Genomic DNA, 24,000 nt, shown 5'->3' with positions numbered 1-24,000 from the left:
CAGTGGCCTAACCAATGTCCTGTACGGCTGCAACATGACCTCTCAACTCCTACACTCAGTACTCTGACCAATAAAGGAAAGCATACCAAACGCCACCTTCACTATCCTATCTACCTGTGACTCTACTTTCAAGGAGCTATGAACCTGCACTCCAAGGTCTCTTTGTTCAGCAACACTCCCTAGGACCTTACCATTAAGTGTATAAGTCCTGCTAAGATTTGCTTTCCCAAAATGCAGCACCTCTCATTTATCTGAATTAAACTCCATCTGCCACCCCTCAGCCCATTGGCCCATTTGATTAAGATCCTGTTGTAATCTGAGGTATCCCTCTTCGCTGCCCACTACACCTCCAATTTTGGTGACATCTGCAAACTTACTAACTGTACCTCTATGCTCACATCCAAATCATTTATGTAAATGATGAAAAGTAACAGACCCAGCACTGATCCTTGTGGCACTCCACTGGTCACAGGCCTCCAGTCTGAAAAACAACCCTCCACCACCACCCTCTGTCTTCTACCTTTTGAGCCAGTTCTATATCAAAATGGATAGTTCTCTCCATGAGATCTAACCTTGCTAACTAGTCTTCCATGGGGAACTTTGTCAAACGGTAAAAACAATGACTGCAGATGCTGAAAACCAAATACTGGATTAGTGGTGCTGGAAGAGCACAGCAGTTCAGGCAGCATCCAACGAGCAGTGAAATCGATGCTGCCTGAACTGCTGTGCTCTTCCAGCACCACTAATCCAACTTTGTCAAACGCCTTACTGAAGTCCATTTGGATCACATCTACACTCTTCCCTCACCAATCCTCTTTGTTACTTCAAAGAATTCAATCAAGTTTGTGAGATGTGATTTCCCAAGCACAAAGCCATGTTGATTATCCCTAATCGGTCCTTGCCTTTCCACCCTACAACTTGCCCACCACCAACATCAGGCTCACTGGTCTATAGTTCCCTGGCTTGTCCTTCCCACCTTTCTTAAACAGTGGCACCACATTCTTAAACTGTCACTGTCAAAATGCTGGAACTCCCTCCATAACAATGTTGCAATTGTATTTACACCAAATAAATTCCAGACTTTCAAGAAGTCAGGTCACCACAATATTTTCTCAAAGGTGATGGGCAATAAATGCTAATTCATCCAGTGACAACCACATTCAATGAGGTTTTTCAAAACATGGTTAATACAGTGATCCCTCTGCATAGAATTATGTTTAGTTGTTTGTAAAGTGATGAAAATTGAAGAAATATAAATCATTGAGGGTGGAAATATGTTGAAAAGGGCGCATGAGAAATCGCTCACTTTCTTTCCTTCAGTTCAAAACTGCTGGTTTCACAGAATCCACATGTAGAGCTAACTGAGTCAAGATCTTTAAAGACAAATCAATCTGTCAGAGTGCCCCAACTATTACATGGTCAAACTTGGAAGTTTGACCATCGAGAATCCGTAGCTTAGCTAATGGAAATGGAATGTAATGTACATGCAGAAATAAGCCATTCTTTATTACTTTACTGTGCTGATTTTGGACTTTCATTTTAAGTGAAAGCAAATGTACAATCCAACTTTTTTAAAGTTTCAAAGTCATAAGTAACCTGACACTAGATTATAGTGACCAGCTTTATTTGAAATCACATGCTTTCAGAGCACTGCCCCTTCATCAGGGGTGAACCTGTCTGAGGGACAGTAGGTCAAAAGCTTGTGATCTCAAATAAACCTGTTTGAACTATGTCCTGATGTCATGCTACTTTTTGACCTTGTCCACCCTCGTCTAGTATCAGTGCCTCTGTGCTAATTTCAGTTATTGTATTTTCTGGGGAAAACAGGCCCTTGTACTACTTTGGACTAAATGGAGAGATGGAATCTTATAGTGACTGAGCATTTTGTTATCTTGCATTCTGTCCCTTTATTTTACTTGCATCCCAAAAAAAAGGGGGTAGCATGGTGTCTGTGTTCAATGCTGCTACCTCTCCGCTCTAGGGACCTGTGTTCAATTCCAGCCTCGTGGTGACTGTGTCTGTGTGCATTCTCCCTGTGTCATCTGGATTTCTCCAGGTTCTCTGGTTTCCTTCCACAATCTAAAGATGTGCAGATCCACTGACTTAGCATGACCAAGTTGTCCATAGTGTTCAGGGATGTGTAGGTCAGGTGCATCAGTAAATGTAGGGAAATAGGTCTGGGTGGGTTACTCTTCAGAAGGTTTGTGTGGACTTGGGCCAAAAGGCCTGTTTCCACACCATAAGGATTCTGTGATTCTCTGAAAATGTAATGGCTGTTTACAGTGAATGCATATGATGTGTTCTTCTCTGTGCAATATGTCTTTGAAATTTCAAAATTGTCGTCATGGTGCCCTATTAGGTTATTTCTCAATTGAGTCTAAACTTCCCTTCAAGTCCTCTTCAGAGTTTTATCCCAACTGTCCAGTCTTGGATTAACCCTCACTCCTTTCTTTAAGGTAATGTAGTTACACTGTATACTTTCCCTTTCTCAGGAGCACTGAAGTATATATGCATCTGCAGTCAGGTATTTCACAGAACTGCTCTGCTCCAAAGCAACACATTCCTCCTGAGATATGGGTGTTTGCTTTTTATTATTAATTCATTCATACGTACACCTGATTCCAGAAATTTTAAGTACAGCTTTTTCAATTCTCCACTTGCTTTCTGGGAGCAGGCGTTTTCGATTCTCTACTTTGTGAATTCTGAAAATTCTCAAGTAAACAAGTACCCTTAAGTTACTGAGGTTGCTATAATCTAGCTCAAAATTGCACGCTTTTGGTCCTCCTAACTATTCTAAAATAAATCATCAGGGCTACAGTTGTGACTTTTACATAAGTTCAATAACCAGCGTGGACATGAAGAGCCAAAAGACCACCTCCTGTGCTGGTAAGCCTGACTCTCCAAATTAATAGTATTCTGCTAGGATCACTGCTTGGGCCTTGACCATTTATACAATGATTTTAAAATGTGTTTTGATTGGGATGCCAAGTGTAAGGTACCCAAGTTTAATACCAAAGTGGTGAAGGACAAGGGCTGTAGAGAAGTATAGCGAACAGGACGAAAGTGAGGACTGCAGATGCTGGAGATTAGTAGTGCTGGAAATGCACAGCAGGTCAGGCAGCATCCGAGGAGGTAAGATGGAATGTAACCTTGTTGAATGCTCTCTAGTTACCTACCTGACTTAGTTCATCAACTTTACTTCAGAAAATTATGTACAAAAGGTAAACACTCATGCAAATTGTGGCTTTTTTTAGAAAAGTTTGAATTAAAATTTGTTTTTTAAAACCCTGGTTATTATTTTCTATCCTTCCTCACTTAAGGATAAACTAGCCTGTAGTCATTATGCTTACCTGCATATAATGGTCCATCTACCAATTCTCTGGCACCTATTGTTACTTAGATATTTTGACAATTAAGGCAATCTCCTCCACGTTTCCTTTCGTAACTTGAGGTGGAAGTGATCTGGAGGTATCATTTAGCCCATTGATTCCACTAGGTTAACTCCATAATGTCTCTGCTTAAAATCTTGAGTCTTTGGCAGCTTTTTAAAAAGGCCTTTTTATGTGCCCTTGCAAATGTCCTACTTGGACATCCTTGCTCAAGGGCAAGAGGAACAACTTCAAACTGTCTGTCTTCCAGTTGTTGCGTCATGTTCAGCACGGAAACAGGCCCTTTGGTCAAACTTGTCAATGCCAACTAGATATCCTAATCTAGTCCCATTTGTCAGCACTTAGCCCATATCCTTCTAAACTATTCATGTACCCATCCAGATGCCTCTTTAAATACTGCAATTGCACCAGCATCCAACACCTCCCCTGGTAGCTCATTCCATACGTTCACCACCCTCTGAGGAAGAAATTGCCCCTTAGGTCCCTTTTTTAAAATATCTTCCCCTCTCGCCCTAAACTTATGCTCTCTAGTCCTCAGCTCCTCCACCCTTGAAACAATACTTGTCTATTTATCCTATTCATGCCCCTTTATGATTTTTGTAAACTTCTAAGGTAACCTCTGCCTCCAATGCTCCAGGGAAAACAGCCCTAGCCTAATCAGCCTCTCCCTTTAGCTCCAACCCTGGCAACATCCTTGTAAACCTTTTCTGAACCCTTTCAACATCCTTCTGATAGGGCACCAGAATTGCACAAATATTCCAACAGTGGCCTAACTGTGTACAACCGTAACCTGACCTCCCAACTCCTGTAATCAATACTCTGACCAAGAATGGAAAGCGTACCAAACTCCTCCTTCACTATCCTATCAACCTGCAACTCTACGTTGAAGGAACTAGAATCTGCACTGCAACATCTTTTGTTCAGCAATACTCACAAGGATCTTAACATTTAAGTGTGTAAGTCATGCTCTGATTTTGTTTTTGCAAAATGCAGGACCTCCCATTTACCTGAATTAAACTCCATCTGCCCACTCCTCAGCTCAAGGGCCTATCTGATCAAGATCCCATTTTACACTGAGATAACCACCTTTGCTGTCCATATACACTTCCAATTTTACTGTCATCTGCAAGCTTACCAGCTGTATCTCTTATGCTCACATCCAGGTCATTCTATAAATGACTAATCATAACAGATCCAGCACCAATCCTTGTGGTACACCACTGATTTCAAGCATCCAGCTGAAAAGCAACCCTCCACCACTACCCTCTGTCTTCTACCTTTTTTGAGCAAGTTCTCTATCCAAATGGCTAGATCTCACTTTTATTTCATGAGATCCAACCTTGCTAACCAGTTTCATGAGGGAAACCTTATCAAACACTTAATCAAGTCCTCAAATCATGTCCACCGCTCTGCCCTCATCAATCCTCCTTTTTTTACTTGTCAAAAAAACTCAGTTTTTCCTCTGCATGAATCATGCTGACTATCCCTAATCAGTCCTTTACCTTTTCCAAATACATGTAAATCCTGTCCCTCAGGATTCCCTCCAACTTGCCCACCACTTGCATCTAGCTCACCAGTCCATAGGTCTCTGGCTTGTCCTTACCACCTTTTCTTTACCTTTTTTAATGGTACCATCTTTGCCAACATCCAGTCTTCTGGCACTCTCCTCTGACTATCAATGATACAAATACCTGAGCAAGAGGCCAAGCAATCACTTCCCAGAGAATTCTGGGTACACGTGATCAGGTCCTGAGAATTATCCACTTTAGTGCATTTTAAAGATATCCAGCACCTTCCCCACTCTCTTGACATTTTGTCCAAGCTCTCTTCCTGGTCATTCAGTTGTTGTGCAAATGCCATCACTACAAGTCTGGTCTTGGCTGCTTTTTTTTTGTAACATTTGGGAAATAATTTGTGCATATCCACCTGTGGGACAATGCTAATTCTCTTTTTATCTGATGCCTTCCTCTAAGAATCAAACTTTCCAATTTATATATTGTTTTTGTTTTACTTCCTTCACAAATTTTTAGAATCTATATTGCTGGTATCCATATAAACTACCATAATGCTTCCTCATACCTTTTTTTTTTTTTGCTACTCTTACCTGTTTTCTCTTCCTTGCTGTTCATAAATTATGACCAACCACACCTTCCCACCCCCCCCCCCCCCCCCCCATGCCAACTAAGTGTTTAGCCTACCAGGCACTTCTGCCACCAGACTGCTTTTTCATAAGTTCTCGACTGGTTTCCTTAAGCAAGTTCAAATTTTGGGCTCATTCAGAGTTTACCACAAAATCTTCCTGGATTTTCACTTCCTTCCATTCATAGAATTTAAATTCTGCCCCTTTGTGCATTCAGCCAGTTTTGTTGCCCAGGGCATTTCCTGACTCCCTCCACTAACTAGCCCTCATGTATACCAGCCTTGTACTAACATTTGGTTGTTGATCTTTGATAAAAGGTCTTCACTGTCACTTGGCCCACACTGTTAGTTTTACCCGTAAATGACTGGCATACATGGGTTGTCCAGGGTGCCAGGGAGTCAACACACATATATTCTAACAATTTTATCATCCAGTTGCCTGACCACCCTTTTTATTTGCCATCCACAGAACATACAGCTCAAGAATAGGCCTTTCGGATCACCATGTCAGCAACAACCATTATGCCATTCTAAAATAATTCTATCCATCTACATATGGTCCATATCCTTCTATTCCCTGCCTGTTTGTGTTTGTCTAAATGCCTCTGAAACTCTTTCATTGTATCTGCTTCTACCACTTCCCCAGCAGTATGTTGCAGGCACCTACAGCCCTTTGTGTTTTTTTTAATTTAAGTTTGCCTGGTACACTTTCCTTAAACTTCCCCTCTCATTTAAACTTGCGCCCCCTTATTTAAAATCTTTACAGCCTGGGGTGGTGGGGGGATGCAGGGGAGTACATATTGTCACTCTCTCAAGTTTATGTACTTCTATCAACTCACCCCTTGGCCTTTGCTGTAGTGAAAACAATCCAAGGTTTGTCTTCAGCTACTATCTTCCAATCCAGGGAACATCCTGGTCAATCTGTTCTGCATCCTCTCCAACACCTTTAACATCCATCCTGGTGTGGTGATCAGAATGGCACATGATATGCCAAATATGCCTTACAGGTTTTGATACATCTGCAACATGACTGGCTGGCTGATTTTTACACTCCGATACAACACACTTGCCTTCATTGGTTGGATGCTGCCTTTTACCATCTTATCCACTCAGGTTACCATTTAGGGTGCAAATCTAAGCTTTCAAAGATCTCTCTGTACACCCATCTGCCCAGACATCCAGTAGGCTTCTCTCTTGCATTTGACCTTCCAAAATGCATTGCACCACGTGCTCAGTTTAAACCTTAGTTGTTTCTCTGCCTAGTTTTCCAGTTCTATATCCTGCTACATTCTTTGACTATCTTTCTCACTATCTACAACTCCATGAATTTGTCATCTGCAAACTTACACAGTTGTGTGCTGGTCTGATTTAGAATGTATATAAATCAACGGTCTGACAACTGAGCACAGATCTTCAGTCTGAAAAACGCCCCTTCACAACTACCCTCTGTCTCCTTTTGATTAAAGTTTTTATACCAATTTGCCAAGTCGCCATGCCATGTTGCTTAGTCTTCTAGACCAGCCTATTCTGAGGCTTTAGTGAAGTCCATGCAAGAAATATCTACTGCCTTACCCTAAGCATTTATCATCTCTTCCTCCAAGCTCAATCAAATTTGAGGCAAGAACTCAAAAGCCATGCTGACTATCCCTAAATAGTCAGCTATTCTTTTCCCAATAGCAAGTAAATTCTTTCCTATGAAACTCCTCCAATTTCCACATCGCTCATGTAAGGCTCACTGGCCTAAAATTTCCTGGATTATTGGTGTTGCCGGTTCTCAAGTTCTCTGGTACCTTACCTGTGACTAGAGGATACAAAGATCTTTATCAAGGTTCCAGCAATCTCTATCCAACAACAGGATACTGGAATAGATCACATCAGGTCCTGGAGGCTTATTGACATGTTTTTCAAGGCCTACAACACATCTTTAATATTGACATTCCCTTCTTAATCTTGCCCTCACCCATGTTCTCCTCTTTTGAATACTTGTTTAAGGGCCTCCGCTCCCTCTGGCTTTGTGCAAACTGACCTGTCCTTTCTCTAGTTACCATCCTGTACCTATATACGTACATTAAAATGCCATGGGATTCTCCTTTTTAATTCTACTTGCCAAAGTTATTTCAAGGCCCCTTTTTTTAAAACCCTCCAAATTCCTTTTTTTTAAAACCTCTTCCTGCTTCCTTTTACATTCCTTAAGGTCTTTATTTGATTCTGACATTTTTTTCTTTTTAACTGAACATTCAGTTTCTGTTCAGGGTTCTTGAATCTTGCAACCTTCATCCTTCACTTTTCACAGGAACCTGCTGGTCCTGAACTCTGATTAAATCGACATGTCCTGTGGATTTACTGTCAAACTACCAACCATCAGTTCCTGCCTAATATTATAATTGGCTTCCTCCAATTTAGCACTTTAACCTGAGGGCCGGTCTTTACCCTTTACAACCATTTAAAACTTGGGAATTATGATAACCGTTCCCAAAATGCTACCTCACTGAAACTTTGTTCAGCCTAGCCAGGTTCATTCTCCAATACCAGGTCTATATGCCCCCTTCCCCTAGTCGGACTGTCTACATATTTATCAAAAGTACCTCTGAAGTCCTTGTGCCCAGGGCTAAGATGGGGGGCAAAAAGGGAGTAAGTGAGGACTGAGATCAGAGTAGAGTGTGATGTTGGAAAAGCACAGCAGGTCAGGCAGCAGCCGAGGAACAGGAGAATCGTCATTTTGGGCATGAGCCCTTCATCCAGAATGAGGCTTGTGGGCTGGGGGCTGAGCGATAAATTTGGGGAGGGGGGGAAAGTAGCTGAGAATGCAATAGGTAGATGACGATGATAGGTTGGGAGAGGGGTGGAGTGGATAGATGGGAACAACGATGGACAGGTCAACAAGGCAGTGTTGCTTTGGAGGCTTAGGACTAGGATAAGGTGGGGAGGCAGGGAAATGAGGTAACTGAGATGAAATCCACATTAATCATGTGTTTGCAGGATCCCAAGGCAGAAGATGAGGCATTCTTCCTCTAGGCATCAGATGGTTAGGGTTTGGTGATGGAGGAGACTCAGGACCTGCATGTCCTTGGAGTTGAAATGTTCAGCCACTGGATGGTGGGGTTGGTTGGTGCAGTTGTCCCAGATATGTTGCATTGGGAGGGATCGTTTCCAAGAACAAAGACCACACCCCAGGTTCTCACCCTCCACCCCACCAACCTCCATATACATCTCCCCATTCTCCATCACCTACAAACAGGTCCCACCATGAGGAATAATATTTCCCTCCCCACCCCTATTAGTGTTTTGGAGACTCTTCCCTCTCTGACTCCCTTGTCAGATCCACACCCCACTCCATGGCACCTTCCATTTGCCGAGTGCAAAACCTGCACCCACACATTTTCTACCCCCACCCTTCCCCTTGTCCAAAGCCCCAAAAGATCCAAGGATCCTTCCATATCTTCAAGAAATGTACTTGTACCTCCATAAATATCATCTACTAAACATGGAGCAGTACAGGCCCTTTGCCCCTTCAGTGTGCCAGCCTGTGGAACCAGTCTGAAGCCTATCTATTCTACTCTATTCCATCTTCATCCATCTGCTTATCTAGTGACCATTTTAATGCCCTTAACCTTTTGAGAGTCTCTACTATTGCAGGCAGTGCATTCCACGCCCTACTATCTAAGAAACTACTTCTGATATCTGTCCTGTCTCAACTCTCCTCAGTTTAAAGCTATGTCCCCTTGTGCTGGCCATCACCACCATCTGAGGGAAAAGGCTCACTGTCCATCCTATCTCACCCACTGTCTTACCTGTCTCAATTAAGTCACCTCTCAACCTTTAACTCTCTAATGAAAACAGTTTCCAATCCCTCTGCCTTTCCTTGTAAAACCTTCCCTCCATACCAGGCAGCATCCTAGTAAATCTCCTGTGAATCCTTTCCAAAGCTTCCACATCTTTCCAATAATGCAGTGACCAGAACTGTATGTAGTGCTCCAAATGTGGCCGCACCAGAGTTTTGTACCCATGCAGCATGATCTCATTGCTCAAGGTCTGCCTGTGTGTCTGCCTACACATCGTATGCCTCCTAAGCAACCCTATCAACCTGGGTGGCAACTTTCAGGGGGTCCATTGATGCCAAGATCTCTCTGCTCATCTACACTACCAAGAATCTTACCATTAGTCCAGTACTCTGCATTTCTGTTGCTCTTCCCAAGGTGAATCACCTCCCTTTTGCATTTAATCTCCATTTGCCACCTCTCAGCCCAACTCTGCAGCTTATCTATGTCTCTCTGTAATCCTTCAGCACAATCCACAACTCCACCAACCTTGTTCTCTGCAGTCTTACTAACCCATCCTTCCACACATTTGTCCAGGTCCAGTGGCCGCAAAACAGATCTTCGAGTACACTACTAGTAGCTGAACACTGGGATGAACATTTCCCATCAACCATCACCCTCTGTCATCTTTGAAAGAGCCAACTTCTGATCCAAACCGCTCAATCTCATGCCTCTGTATTTTCTACAATAGCCTACTGTGGGGAACCTTATCAAATGCCTTACTGAAAACCTTTATACACCAACTGTTTTATCCTCATTCACCTGTTTGGTCACCCTCTCCAAGAACTCCATTAGGTTTGTAAGGCATAACCTACCTTTCACAAAAGTGTTGACTATGCCCTAATCAATTTATTCCTCTCTAGATAATTAATTCCTATCTCTTATAACCTTTTCCAACACTTTACCCACAACCAAGTAAGGCTTACTGGCCTGTAATTACTGGGTTGTCTCTACTCCCCTCCTTGAATAAGGGGACAAAACTTGCTATCCTCCAGTCTTCTGGCATTATTACTGTAGACAAGATAAAGATCAAAGCCAGAGGCTCTGCAATCTCCTCCCTAGCTTCCCAGAGAATCCTAATATAAATCCAATCCGGCCCTGGGGACATATCTATTTTCACACTTACAGAATTGCTAACACTACCACCTTGTGAACCTCAATCCTGTCTACTCTGGTAGCCTGTATCTCATGCTCCTCGACAACATTATCTTTTTTTTTCTCAGCGTGAATACTCTCTCAAAATTCACTTTCACACTTTCCCTATCTCCTCTGACTCCACACACCACTTCTTACCACTGCCCTCGATTGACTCGAGAATAATTTAGAGCCATTCTTTTTATTCCTGATAGAAAGCTGTAGGATTTTTCTTGATCTGATTTTCCAAGGACTTCTCATGTCCCCTCCTGGCTCCTCTTAGCTCTCTCTTAGGTCATTCCTGGCTAACTTGTAACTCTCAAGCATCCTAACTGAGCCTTCAAGTCTTATCCAAATAAGACTCCTTCTTAGTCTTGACAACTTCTTTAGTAAACAAAGGCGCTCTCACTTGACCACTTCCTACCTGACAGGTACATACCTATCAAGGACATGCAATAGCTGTTCCTTGACTGACCTGCACACGTCAGTTGTACCTATCCCCTCCAGTTTCTTTCCCCATCCTAAATCTTGCCTAATTGCATCATCATTACCTTCCCCCAGCACTAACTCCTGTCTTGCAGTATATGCCTATCCCTTTCCATTGCTAAAGTCACATCTCCAAATTGTGGCCACTATCTTCAAAGTGCTCACCTACCTCAAAAATTTAACATCTGGCTAGATTTGTTACCCAGTACCAAATCCCATGTGGCTTCCCCTCTTGCCTTGTCTACATGCTGTGTAAGGAAACAATTCTGCACGCATTTGACAAAAATTGACCCATCTAAAGTATTCAAACTTTAGTTTTTCCAATCAATATTTGGAAAGTTAAAGGTTACTGTTACACTCGCTCCAATCCAGAATCATCTTTGCTATCCTTTCTTTTACATCTCCAACTATTTGGAGGTTTATAGAAAACTCCCAACATGGTGACATCTTGTTTCGAACCTAGGTCCATACTATCTATAGTGGAGGAGTCCTCAGATGTCTTTTCTGCTGCCATAAGACTATGCTTTGACTAACAATGCCACACCTCTCCCTCTTTTACCATCTTCCCTGTTCTTACTGAAACATCTAAATCTCAGAACCTGCAACAACCATCGCCGTTCCTGCTCTATCCATGTTGCTGAAATGGCCACCACATCAAAGTCCCAGGTACCAACCCAAGTTCGCCCACCTTATTCTGGATGCTCCTGATGTTGAAGTAGATGCACTTCAAACCACTTTCCAGTGAACTCCTGTAACCTTGAAACCTTATTTCTGACCCCTCCACTCAACCTCCTGGACATGGAAACTACAATTTTAGGTTCCCATTCCCCTACTGAATTAGTTCAAACTCATGAAGAGCATTAGCAAATCCCCTTCCCAGGATATTGGTACTCTTAGTTCAGGTGTAAACCAGCCTGTTGTAGAGGTCCCTCCAACCCCAGAATGAGCTCCTATTATCCAGGTGCCCAAAACCTACCCTCCTTGCACCATCTCTGTAGCCATGTGTTCAACTCCTCCCTATTCCTCTCCTCGCTAGCACGTAGCACGGGCAACAAACCAGAGAGATAGCAACTATTTGTTCTAGCACTAAGCTTCCATCCTAGCTGCCTGAATTTCCACTTTAAATCTCCCATCCCTTTTCTTACCTAGGCACTAACTAAAATATGTGGGCCACAACTTGGGGCTGCACCACCCACTTCCTCCCTCCCCCCCCCCCCCCCCCTCCCCCAAAATCTGGAAAAGACAATCCGAGATATTGTGAACTTCAGCACCTGGGAGGTAATACCAACCATGACTGTCTCATTACCACAGAACCTCCTATCTGTCCCTTGAATTATGGTGTCCCTAGTGATTTTAATGGTCTGCTCATCATTTTACGCCTCTCTTCAACACCACCGCCCCCCACGGGAAGAGTCTGTGCCAGAGACCTGTAACCCATGGCTCACCCTTGGTAAGTCATTTCCTAACTGTATCCAAAACCATGTACTTGTTGTGGGGAATGGCCTCAAGGGTTGCCTGTACTAACTGTAACCCATCTCCACTGCCTTTTACCTGAGGTGTGACTACTTCCCTGTATCTCCTCTCAATAACCTCCTGAGCCTCAATGATCTGAAGTTCATCCTGCTCCAATTCCCCAAAGTGGTTTTTGAGCTGGAGTTGGTGCACCTCCTGTAGATGCAGTCAGCAGGGACTCCAGTGTTTACACTTACCTCCAACATTTTGCAGGAGGATCATTCAACTGCCATTCCCACTATTCTAAATTCCCACAGCGACTAAGGTTGGGGGGGGATTTTTTAAAAACTGGTTACCTTACCAATCCAGCTCCAAATTGTTTGGGGGTTTTTTCTAATTTGGGTAGAATAGGTATGAGACACTACCTAAGTAGTGTTTTGAGTAACTAACAGTCCAAATATATTACTTAGCAGTCCTGTGTTTGCTCATGCTCAACATGCACTCTGCCTAATCATGATTACACTTTTTTTAAAAATCTGACTCTCCTGTTCAGCCACTGGTTGATATACTTGCTCTTCCTACTGTTGAAACACAAAAATTCCATTGTGGTGGCCTCTATATTGAGGGGACAGTATGGCAACTTGCAGATTGTTTCAGAGAACATCTGTGGGACACCCACACCAACCATCCCAACTGCCCAATGACTGAACACTTCAATTCCTCCTCCAAAGGACATGCAGATCCTGGGCCACCTTATCACCAAACCCTGACCACCCAAAGTCTGGAGGAAGAATGCCTCCCCTCCCACCTGGGGGGGGGGTGGCACCTCACCTTATCACAGTCCAAACCTCTAACTCGGCATTGTCCATTGTCTTCCCACCTGCCTATCTATACCCTTCCCCCATATTCATCTACCTATTGCATTTTCGGCTACCTTCCCCCTCCCATTTTATATCTCAGCCTCACAGTCCACAAGTTGCATTCTGGATGAAGGGCTTATGCCCAAACTGTCGATGCTGCTTGACCTGTTGTGCTTTTCCAGCACCACACCCTTGATACTAAGGAGTCCCAGACATTATGGGGTAGTTAGAAAGCTGTAAAGAACGTTTGTTCTCCTGCATGCTCCTGTGATCTGCCGACATATCTGTTCCTCTATTCCTACGGCCCATTCAGAAGCCTGTTACTGTAACACTGTGGACCTTTTCTTATTCCTGAATGTGTCATCCATGATATCATGGTGTAGCTGTGACATTATCCTTAATCACTGACACAACTCCCCCATCCATTTTGCATTCCTCCATGCCTGATATATTGCTAGCCTTGCCTTTCTCAACCAGGTTCCTGTAATCTAAAATATCAGTTCCATGTACTGATCCAAGCATTCAGCTCATTTGCCTTACCCACTTACACCTTGCACTAAAATAAATACACTTAAGACCACCAATCCAGCTATCTTCATTGACCTGGCAGGAGGCTGGAAGAACACAGCAAGCCAGGTAGCATCAGTAGGTGCAGAAGCTGACTTTTCAGGTGTAACCCTTCAGGACTGGGGTGGGTGTGGGGGAGCTGCAGATAGAGGTGGGGGCAGGGTGATCAAGTGGGAATAATTGAAGACCAGTAAAGGGTACAACCCGGTTATTTGAAATCTGAGAACTCTGAGCTGAGGGTGCCCATGTGGAAGATAAGGTGGTGATCTTGCAATAGGCGTTTGAGGTTTGTTTTGGCAATGGAGGATGCCAAAGATGGTCATGTCAGAAAGGAAGTGATTGGGGGAATTGAAATGGGCATTGACTGGGGGGTCCAGTAGGCCCCTGTGGACCCAGCTGCAATGTTTGGTGAGCTGTTCCCTAAGGTTACATTTGGTCTCCCTGATGTAGAGAAGAGCACTTGTTGCAGTAAACTAGGTTAGAGCATGAACTGCTGTCGCACCTGGAAGGACTGTTTGGGGCCCTGGATGGAGGTGAGGGGGACGGTGTACTGGCAGGTTTTGCTTTTTGTAGGGGAAGGTACCTGGGAGTTTAATGTGAACCAAGGACTGCTGGAGGGAACTGTATTGGAGTTAATGAAAGTGTATTGAGGATGACGTTGGATGTGGAGACCAGGGTGGTGTGGAAGGTGAGGACAAGGGGCACTCTGCCCTCCTTGGTATAGAATGGTGGAACAGGGAATGTAGGTGGTACAGCAGAGGGTTGTCTGGATGACTGAGGAAGGAAAGGTGCATTGTCATAATAGGTGGGCATGTGGGATGCTCACCAGTGAAATGTTTGAGGTTGAGAAAGGGGAGGGAGGTATCCAAGATTGACCAAGTGAATTTGAGGACTGGATGGAAGTTGTGAGCGAAGTCGATGAGCTGCCCCAGTTACTCTTATGTAATGGCACAAGAGTTTGGGTACAGTGCCTGTGTAGGTACTGAAGACTGAAATTTAAAGAAAAAGTTGAGGGTGAGGGCCAGTTCAGCAAGGTGGAGGTTATTGGTGGAGGGGGACTGGATGGGACTATTCCACAGGAAGTGAAGAGCCTGGAGGCCATTCTTGAGGGATATGGATATGGATATAGATGTGTAGAAGAACTGCACATCCATAGTGAGGAGAAAGCGGTGTGGGCAGGAAACTGACCTGACCCTGCCTGTTCTTAGTGGGTATTAGAATTGTTTGACTTAACCTTCAAATGCTGATTGACTGACTGCTTTGGATTCTTTTCTTTCTTCTCTTTCCCCACCACCACCACACTAGTTTCACTTTAAGTGGTACTAACAAACCACCCTGTAACATGACTTGATCACAACAATCCAGACATCTGAATCTCTCTCCTACACTTAATATAGTTGACTGCAGGACTGAACATTACCTGATTTCTGACCTCACTAGTGCAAGAAGTGAGTCTTGGTATGCAAGTGCATAAGTAGTGGTATGGGTAAACAAAGCTATAAAGGGGGATTTGAATACTCCTGTGGCAAAGGTGCAGAATACAAAAGTGGGTGTATAATGATAAAACTACATAAGACACTGGGGGTGAGGCTACAACTGGAGTATTGTGTGCAGTTTTGGTCACCATATTATAGGAAGGACATAATTGCTGTGGAGAGAAGATTTACTAGAATGTTGCCAAGACTGGAGAATTGCAGCTTTGAGGAGAGATTGGGGTTGTTTTCCTTGAAACAGAACATAATTGAGGTGTGAATATCTCTAAGTAGACAAGAACCTGTTTCCCTTGACAGTTCAAAAACCAAAAGTCAGATTGTAGCAGAGGATTTAAAAGGGACTGCATTTTTTTAGTGATGTGTATGCACTTTACTGCCTGAGTTGAAGCAGACCATAAATACTTTGAATAAGTACCTGGATCAGCACCTCATGCTATAAACTGCAATGTAAAGTGAGATTGAATTTGAGGTTGTCAAAATGTCTTTGGGTTAGTGTGGATAAGTTGGGATGAATTGCTTCCTTCTGTGTTGTATCATTTCAATGGATCTTTAGTTCCTTTTCATGCTTCTCAGTGAGTCTAACTGATCCATGAGGTGTGAACAAAGCTGGACACTGACACATTTCCTGCAGATATTGTCAGGGCACTTGACTTCTCCCTGATCTCCCACGTCTCAGTACACCACTCATGATTTGCCATTACTACAACCTCTAGTAACTGTTGGATTTTTAAAAAAAAAACCTCACCTGTGGCATAACTCTGCTGTCCTTCCTCAGTGAAGTCAGACACTTAAAGCCTGCACTTTGACTTCAAAAGCAGTGCCTCAAACTCATTGCCCCTCTCCAAAATGGCTATTCCCACTAGATCTTGCTTTTTTTTTGCATCCTGCTAGTAGGAAGAAATCTTCCAAAGTCTTCCTCCATATCTTCTCACTACTGCCCTCCTGGATGCTCTTCCTGTTGAGCACGAGTGCTGTCCATTATCCCTTCTCAGTTGTGGGAACTGAGCTAATTTCTCCCAGAATCCTCATCTGCTGTTTCTCATAGCACCCTTGGATGGAGAGAGAAAAAGTTTTTAATATGATGGATAAGGGGTATAAAATGAAGGTAGTGCTTGCAAGATGACAGGGAATGATAATTGTTTGGGTAAAATGAACCACTAGATGCATGAATGTGATGCCTAAATTGATGTTGGATGGACTGAAAGTTGTTTCATTTTTAAAAAAAATTTTTTGTGGTAATACCAACCTTTATTGGTTTGGTAGGGTGTTTTGAGGCTCAACGACATTGCTATTTGTCTGAAGTCATATGTAAGCCAAACGAAGAATGGATACCAGGCAGATTTTGTTTTTGCCTAAGGCCATTAGTGAAACACATGAGTTTACACAACAACAAACTAGTTTTTATGGTCACCATTACTGAAGCTAATTGTTAATTCCAGACTTTTTTTGTCAAGTCTTTTTTTTAATCCAGTGTACCAGCTGCAATTTATTAACTGCTCTCTCATCTTTGGGCCTGTTGATTACCCATCCTGTGTCATTAACCCTTGTCATTATTGGAGCACAGCTAGGCTGAGAGAAACATATCCTTTGCCAATGGCATTACTATTGCTGAATTCACCAACTTGCTGTTGGTGGGAGATTACAATTGACTAGAAGCCCAACTGAGCCAGCTATTTTGGCTACTGAAGCAATTTTTAAAAAAACTAAGACTGATTGATTAGCTAAAAAATCTGTAGATTAATTCTACTCTCCTCCCACCTTCTGTGTTGGAAATGGACATTGGGAGTGAAATGGAATACCAAAATACCTAAATGTGAACACCTGTCTGAATAAAACGGGCCACTTAATTGGCACTGCTCCACCACTTTTGACATTATATATGCTCTTGCTTTCTATTCCCCCAAAAATGCATCAGCATGACTATATCTACAAGATGCTTTGTAGTAAGTTTACTAAGGCTTTTTAAATAGTAATTTTTTTAAATAGAAGAAATTCTACTACCACATAGAAGGATGAGGGTAGGTTCTTGGGGACACCGCCTAAAGTTCTCCAAACCCCATGCTACCCTAAGTTAGAACGAAGTCTCTGTTCCTTTACTATTATTTGATCAAAACCCTGGAACTTGCCTGCACTGCAATATTTCAAGGTTGACAGCTGTCTGCCACCATTCAGGAGCTATTAAGGATGGGCAACAAGTGGCTATTGTCCTGCCATGAAAGTTTCTAGTAACCAGAAAGTGTTGGAGTACCAACCATTCAAATTGGCAGAGAAACTGACATCCCAATTATTGTTTAGACAAAACAAATAGAAATTCATGCATTAGCTGAAATGATTAATGCTAAACCTTTGGTAGCAGTCTGTTTTCATTGCAGAACATGAGTTGACATTAGAATCTTCAGTGCAAGTCTGTAAATTTGTGGTATGAAAATTCAGTTATACAAAAAAAAACTGAAATGACGATCCCTTTTCTTTTCTCAAGATCCAGATCCCAAGTTGGATATTGATGAAGTTAACAAACAATTCATGGAACAAAGTGAAGAACTATATGACTCTTTAATGAATTGTCACTGGCAACCCCTGGATACAATCACATCAGAGATTCCCACTGCAGTATGAAGTAATTGAGAAATGCTATTTCAATTTCTGTATGTTGAGCAGATAGACCTTGTGTCTTACAAAGTATATTGAAAATAAACTGCAGTAAAATTTAATCGTTTTTTAAATCTTGACATGTCCTACGAAATCTATTTCCAATGTACATGTATTTACTTCCTGTTTTTTTTTTAAAAATGTCATTCCAGTTTGAACATAAAACGAATGGCAAAATGTGCTTTGAGGAAAAAGTCTAAAGTTTTTTTTTGCTGCAAACATCTATCAGAAGAAATGAAACCTTCTATTCTATCTATAGAGAATGGTTCCATACTATACTCAATAGTCCTTTTTTAATTGTAAAGGCTGTGGTTTATTCATTTTTTGATTGTGAACCAGTTAAAATGAAAATTTAGTTTTTTTTAAAAAAAAATCACTTGAAGGACTGTTGCATGTTTCAAACCAAGTAAACTGACCATCATTAGTCATAGCTTACATTGCTGCTTTTTCAAGCAGCTGCCACAAAAGAACTGCAGATGCTGGCAATCTGAAATTGCTGGAAAATCGCAGGAGCTCTGGCAGTCTCCATGGAGAGAAAAATGTTATGTTTTGGATATAGTGACTCTCTTCAGAACACTGAACAAGTTAGAAAGAAGCCATCAGCTCTCCACACTTGCCAGTAAAACCAACTTTTAGGCTTGAAGGATGATTACAGAAATTGAAGTAAAGAAACAGAAGAAGTGAGAAACCTCCAGTTAAAGGCTCCGAACAAAAGAAGCATAGTCACTATAGCACAAATCTTCTCAGTAGGTCCTGTAAACTTTCTAATCTTCCCCTTTGGTCATAATACATCTATAAAATATGTTATGGAGGTGTTCAAGGGTTTGGAGTTTTATAACCACTGGCAAATGATGAGCGATTTGATTCAAGGCCCTTCAGCCCAACAAGTCCACCCTTTGAAGAGCAACCCACCCAGACCATTCCCTTACATTTACCCTTTCACCTAATGCTTCAGGTAATTTAGCATAGCCAATTCACCTAACCTGCACTTTTTTTTTTGGACTGTGGGAGGAAACAGGAGCACCTGGAGGAAACCCACCCAGATACTGGGAGAATGTGTAAACTCCACACACAGTTGCCTGAGGTGGGAATTGAACCCAGGTCTCTGGCACTGTGAGGCAGCAGTGCTAACCACTGTACCACCGTGCTGCCCCAATATTGTTTACCTATACCTTGAGTTTTGTTACTTAAACCAAAATTATTAAGGTATAGCAACCTGGTCTGTACTTTAACAAGACCGTAAAATATCTTTTGGCAGGTAGGATCAAAAACTCCAAGGCATTTCAAAAGTACATTTTAAGAACAAAAGGATTACCAACAAAGAGTGAGACCCATTAGAGACCAAAGGGGCAACCTGAGAGTGGAGCCTGCGGATGTGGGTCCAGTATTCAATAACTACTTTTCATCTGTATACACGAGAGAAAGAGATTGTAGGTGGGGATTTCATTTGGGATGGTAAGGTTCTAAAACGCACTAATATGCCTTGTTAATTTTAATTTTTTTTTTAAGCAGGCATAAGGTTATGAGGTATCCCAGGCAGCTATTACTGGCCAAAAGTGAAATGATAGATGAGTGGTGGATATTAATATGGTTCCTTTGTTCAAACGGGGCAGCAAGGATAGGGGAGTTCATCACAGATCAGTTAGTCTGGCATCAATATTAGGGAAATTGTTGGGGAGAAAAATTCAGGATGGGATCAATCACATTTGGAGATGCAGGGAATGATCTGGGGGTAGTTAGCAGAGATTTATTAAATGGACATACTGCATAATAATTAGAACTGTCTTTTTAAAAAAAAACTATAAATTGATGAGGTTAGTGTGGTTTTCCTGGACTCCAATAAGGCCTTTTAACAAGGCACCACATGGAAAGTTTGTCCAGAAGGTAAGAGCCCATGGGATCTAAGACAAGTTGGCAAACGAGGTCCAATGTTAGTTTTCAAATAGAAGGCAAAGAATGATGGCAGGATGTTTTTGTGATTGGAACCCTGTGAGCAGTAGTGTGCAACAGGGGTTGATGCTGGGATGCTTGCTGTTTATGTACATGGACAATTTGGACAGGAATAGTGAATGTATATAATTAGTACGTTTACAGATGACATGAAAATTGGTGATATGGATAATGAGGAGAGTGGTCTCCAACTGCAGTCTGCTGTGGTTCAGCTGAAACATTGGGCACAGTAATGGCAAACTGAATTTAATCCTCATAAGTATGGATTAAATTTTGGGATGTTTAATTGGCAAGAATTTTTGTAATAAATGGTGGATCCCCATTGGTGCTGCACAACAAAGGGACCTTTTGCATGCATTTCTACAGTTCCCTGATGAAGGTGTTAGTAATGATAGATATGGTGAAGGTGGCATATGGATGCTTGCCTTAATTAGTTGGGGCATAGAACACAGGAGTAGGGAAGTCTTGTATGTAACTTTATAAAATGTCGGTTAGACTGCAGCTGCAATACTGTCAGTTCTGGTCAGTACCCTGTCGGAAGGAGTCAAAGAATGTGGTGCTCCCCTTTGAGAACATTCTACACCCTCTCCAAGATATCATTAATCCTGGCACTAGTGACAACATACCATTCTGATTTCTTACGGCTGGTCACACAAACAATTGCTTGGAAGCCGATATACCAGTTGTTACATTTGAGCCATTCTCCGTACCAGAAACTTGGCTGTTTGTACTATGTTCTCCTGAGAGTCCATCACCCCCTATGTTTTCCAAAACACCATACTTGTTTGAGAGGGGGTTGCTACAGGAGACTCATGCATTACCTGCCTCCCTCCTAATTCCTACCACTACCATCCTGTAATTTCCTCATTGCCTCTAATTGCCACTCCAACTGATCTATGTGATCTGATAGGATTCACAACTAAACGCACTTCCTGCAGACATAATCATCAGTAATACGGAAATTCTTCCTAATCTCCCACATCCGAGAAGAAGAGCACATCATGCTGCGAAAGGCCACCTTTGCTCCTTAGCAAACTACGGCCCCAGAAAGTAGCCCAGTCTTACAGCTCTAACAACACTGCTCCAGGCTAACTCAGTACCTATGTTTTATATTTTTAATCAAGAGACAGATCTTAATAAAATGTAATCAAAAAAGAACCCACTCCACTCACTGGTGTAAGTTTATAGCATGGTTACACTTCAACAGCATGCACTTGGCTCCTCCTGTGCTGTGAGCTCTCTCTCACAGGTTCTGTATGGTCAGCTGTGAATTTCGCTATTTGTTCATTATTCCTAGATGCACTCTGTCCAGCACTACTTGAACTCAAACAGCAAAGGCAGTAACTGTGCAGATTTGCCGCTGTGTTAGACAGTAGTTTAGATTTCTTTCTCTGATGATGTGGTTGCTGCCTTTGTCAGTCTTCCTCCTTTCTAAAGTGCTGTTGTTTTTCCCTCAAAGCTCCTAAACAATGCAACAGCTTGTAAAACAGTAATTGCTCCTCCTGGAATTTGAGGAAATCACCTCCAACATCTAAAGTATTTCAAAAAAGGGAGCAGCTCTTACAGCCATAAGCCAGAATGTTGGAGTGTTGGGACCAATAAAACAGCATTGTTAATGGTTGATGGTGTTTCAATTTTCTTAAGTATGGAGATTTGTAAAGACCCTGTTGTTTTATTTCCCTGAATATGTAATTTTGGACTTGAATAAGAAAATAATTGTTTTCAAACCAGGGATTACTGGAGGATTACTGCATGATTTTAAAAGCAAGTAACCTTACACTCACTGCAAGCATCATTTTCACAGTTACTGCTTCAAACAATAATTGAAGTGTAGCTGCTAGATGAGCTGGAGCCAAAGGCTTGTGTACAAGTGGAGTTTTGGCTGGAAACAAGAAGCTGATTCATCTGTGGAGTCGTGACCACATTGATTAAGATATCAGCTAGTTCAACAGGTGTCTGAACAATTTGGGACTGTGAACATGATAGAAGGCTCAGATCTTGAACAGCTCAGGCACTGTCTGTATTCACTGCAGTAAAAGCCACTTGAAGCCTGAAAAAAAAGCAGTTTATCTTTCAGCTGTTTGCTATAAGCTTTTATAACCGGTCTTTGACATCTTAATTAAATGTGAATCAGTCCCTTTGCCCCATGCACACTAGTGAAAACCTCCAGAGAAGGAAGACTAAGAAGCAGCAATATGATCCGCACAAAAATCACCTCAGCAGATCCTGCAAACAGGAACCATTGAACTGCTTTCAATGACTTTCGCTCCACCAAAACACTCACACCCGTACACGCACTTATATGTGTACATTTGTGTCTCTGTGAGGAAGAGAATATGAGGTATTGTGTTTTTACAGATAGTGTTAGGATTTAGATGGAGAGGAATTTATTAAGTATGTACAAGAAAATTTTCTAATTCAGTATGTCGATGTATCTAGTAGAGAAGGTGTAAAACTTGATCTATTCTTGGGAAATAAGGCAGGAAATAAGAAGGTGGCTGAGGTGTCAGTGGGGGTGCATTTTGGAGCCAGCGACCATAATTCTATTAGTTTTTAAATAATGATGGAAAAGGATAGACCAGATCTAAAACTTGAAGTTTTAAATTAGAGGAAAGCTAATTTTGATGGTATTAGGCAAGAACTTTCAAAAAATGATTGAGGGCAGATTTTCACAGGTAAAGGGACGGCTGAAAAATGGGCAGCCTTCAGAAATGAGATAATGAGAGTTCAGCAACAATGTATTTCTATTACGGTGAAAGGAAAGGCTAGTGGGTGTAGGGAATGCTGGACGACTAGAGAAATTGAGGTTTTGGGTAAGAAAAAGAAGGAAGAATATGGTAGGTATAGACAGGAGCAAGCGAGAGCATCCTTTACAGTCTAAAGGCAGTAGGAGTATACTTAGAACTAGAACATTACAGCGCAGTACAGGCCCTTTAGCCCTCAATGTTGCAGCGACCTGTGAAACCAATCTGAAGCCCATCTAACCTACACTGTTCCATTTTCACCAATATGTATATCCAATGACTATTTAAACACGCTTAAACTTAGCGAGTCTACTACTGTTGCAGATAGGCTGTTCCACGCCCCTACTACTCTGAGTAAAGAAACTACCTCTGACATTTGTCCTATATCTATCACTCCTATGTCCCCTCGTGCCAGCCATCACCATCCAAGGGAAAAAGCCCTCGCTGTCCATCCGAACTAACCTCTGGTTATCTGAAATGTCTCAATTATGTCACCTCCAAACCTCCTTCTCTCTAACAAAAACAGCTTCAAGTCCCTCAGTCTTGTAAACCTTCCCTCTATACCAGGCAACATCCTGGTAAATCTCCTCTGAGCTCTTTCCAAAGCTTCCACATCCTTTCAATAATAGAGTGGCCATAACTGTACACAATACTCCAACTGCAACAGAGTTTTGTACAGCTGCAACATGACCTCATGGTTCCAAAAGTCAACCTCTCTAGTAACAAAAGCTAACACACCATATGCCTTCTTAACAACCATATCAACCTGGGTGGCAACTTTCAGGGGTCTATGTACACCAAGATCTCTCTGTTCATCAACACGATGAAGAACCTCACCATTAACCCAGTACTCTTTATTCCTGTTACTCCTTCCAAAGTGAATCACCTCACACTTTTCCACATTAAACTCCATTTGCCACCTATCAGCCCAGCTCTGCAAGCTTATCTATGTCTCTTTGTAACCTACAATATCGTCTGACACTATCCACAACTCTACTGACCTTAGTGTCATCCCACAAATTTACTAACCCATCCTTCTACACCCTCATCCGGGTCATTTATGAAAACGACAAACAGCAGTGGACCCAAAACAGATCCTTGCAGTACACCACTCGGAACTGAACTACAGGATGAACATTTCCCATCAACTACCACCTTCTGTGGTCCTTTAGCTAGCGGTTTATCTAAGCCAGTAAATCACCCTCTATCCCATGCTTCCGTATTTTGTGCAATAGTCTATCGTGGGGAGCCTTATGATGTGCCTCACTGAAATTCATATACACCGCATCACCACATCAATCGCTTTACCATCATCCCCC

At 42.3% G+C, this 24,000-nt stretch overlaps 1 protein-coding gene across 2 annotated transcripts in view; it reads left to right on the top strand.

Annotated features, from left to right (window-relative positions):
• LOC140464990 (tRNA selenocysteine 1-associated protein 1-like) overlaps positions 1-18,061 on the top strand; it is a 60,913-nt gene extending 42,852 nt beyond the window's left edge. For both annotated transcript variants that reach the window (XM_072560730.1, XM_072560729.1), the window contains one exon: positions 17,818-18,061. Coding sequence is in view for 1 of the 2 variants with exons in the window: in XM_072560729.1 (XP_072416830.1) it covers positions 17,818-17,954 (137 nt within the window). In the remaining variant the exon portion in view is untranslated. The remainder of the gene's footprint in view (positions 1-17,817) is intronic.
• Positions 18,062-24,000: the final 5,939 nt, after the last annotated feature.

The sequence above is a fragment of the Chiloscyllium punctatum genome, chromosome 41 (assembly GCF_047496795.1).
Source record: "Chiloscyllium punctatum isolate Juve2018m chromosome 41, sChiPun1.3, whole genome shotgun sequence".
Lineage (NCBI taxonomy): Eukaryota > Metazoa > Chordata > Chondrichthyes > Orectolobiformes > Hemiscylliidae > Chiloscyllium > Chiloscyllium punctatum.
The sequence above is the reverse complement of the archived record's forward strand: the minus strand, read 5'-3'. Positions and strand labels throughout refer to the sequence as shown.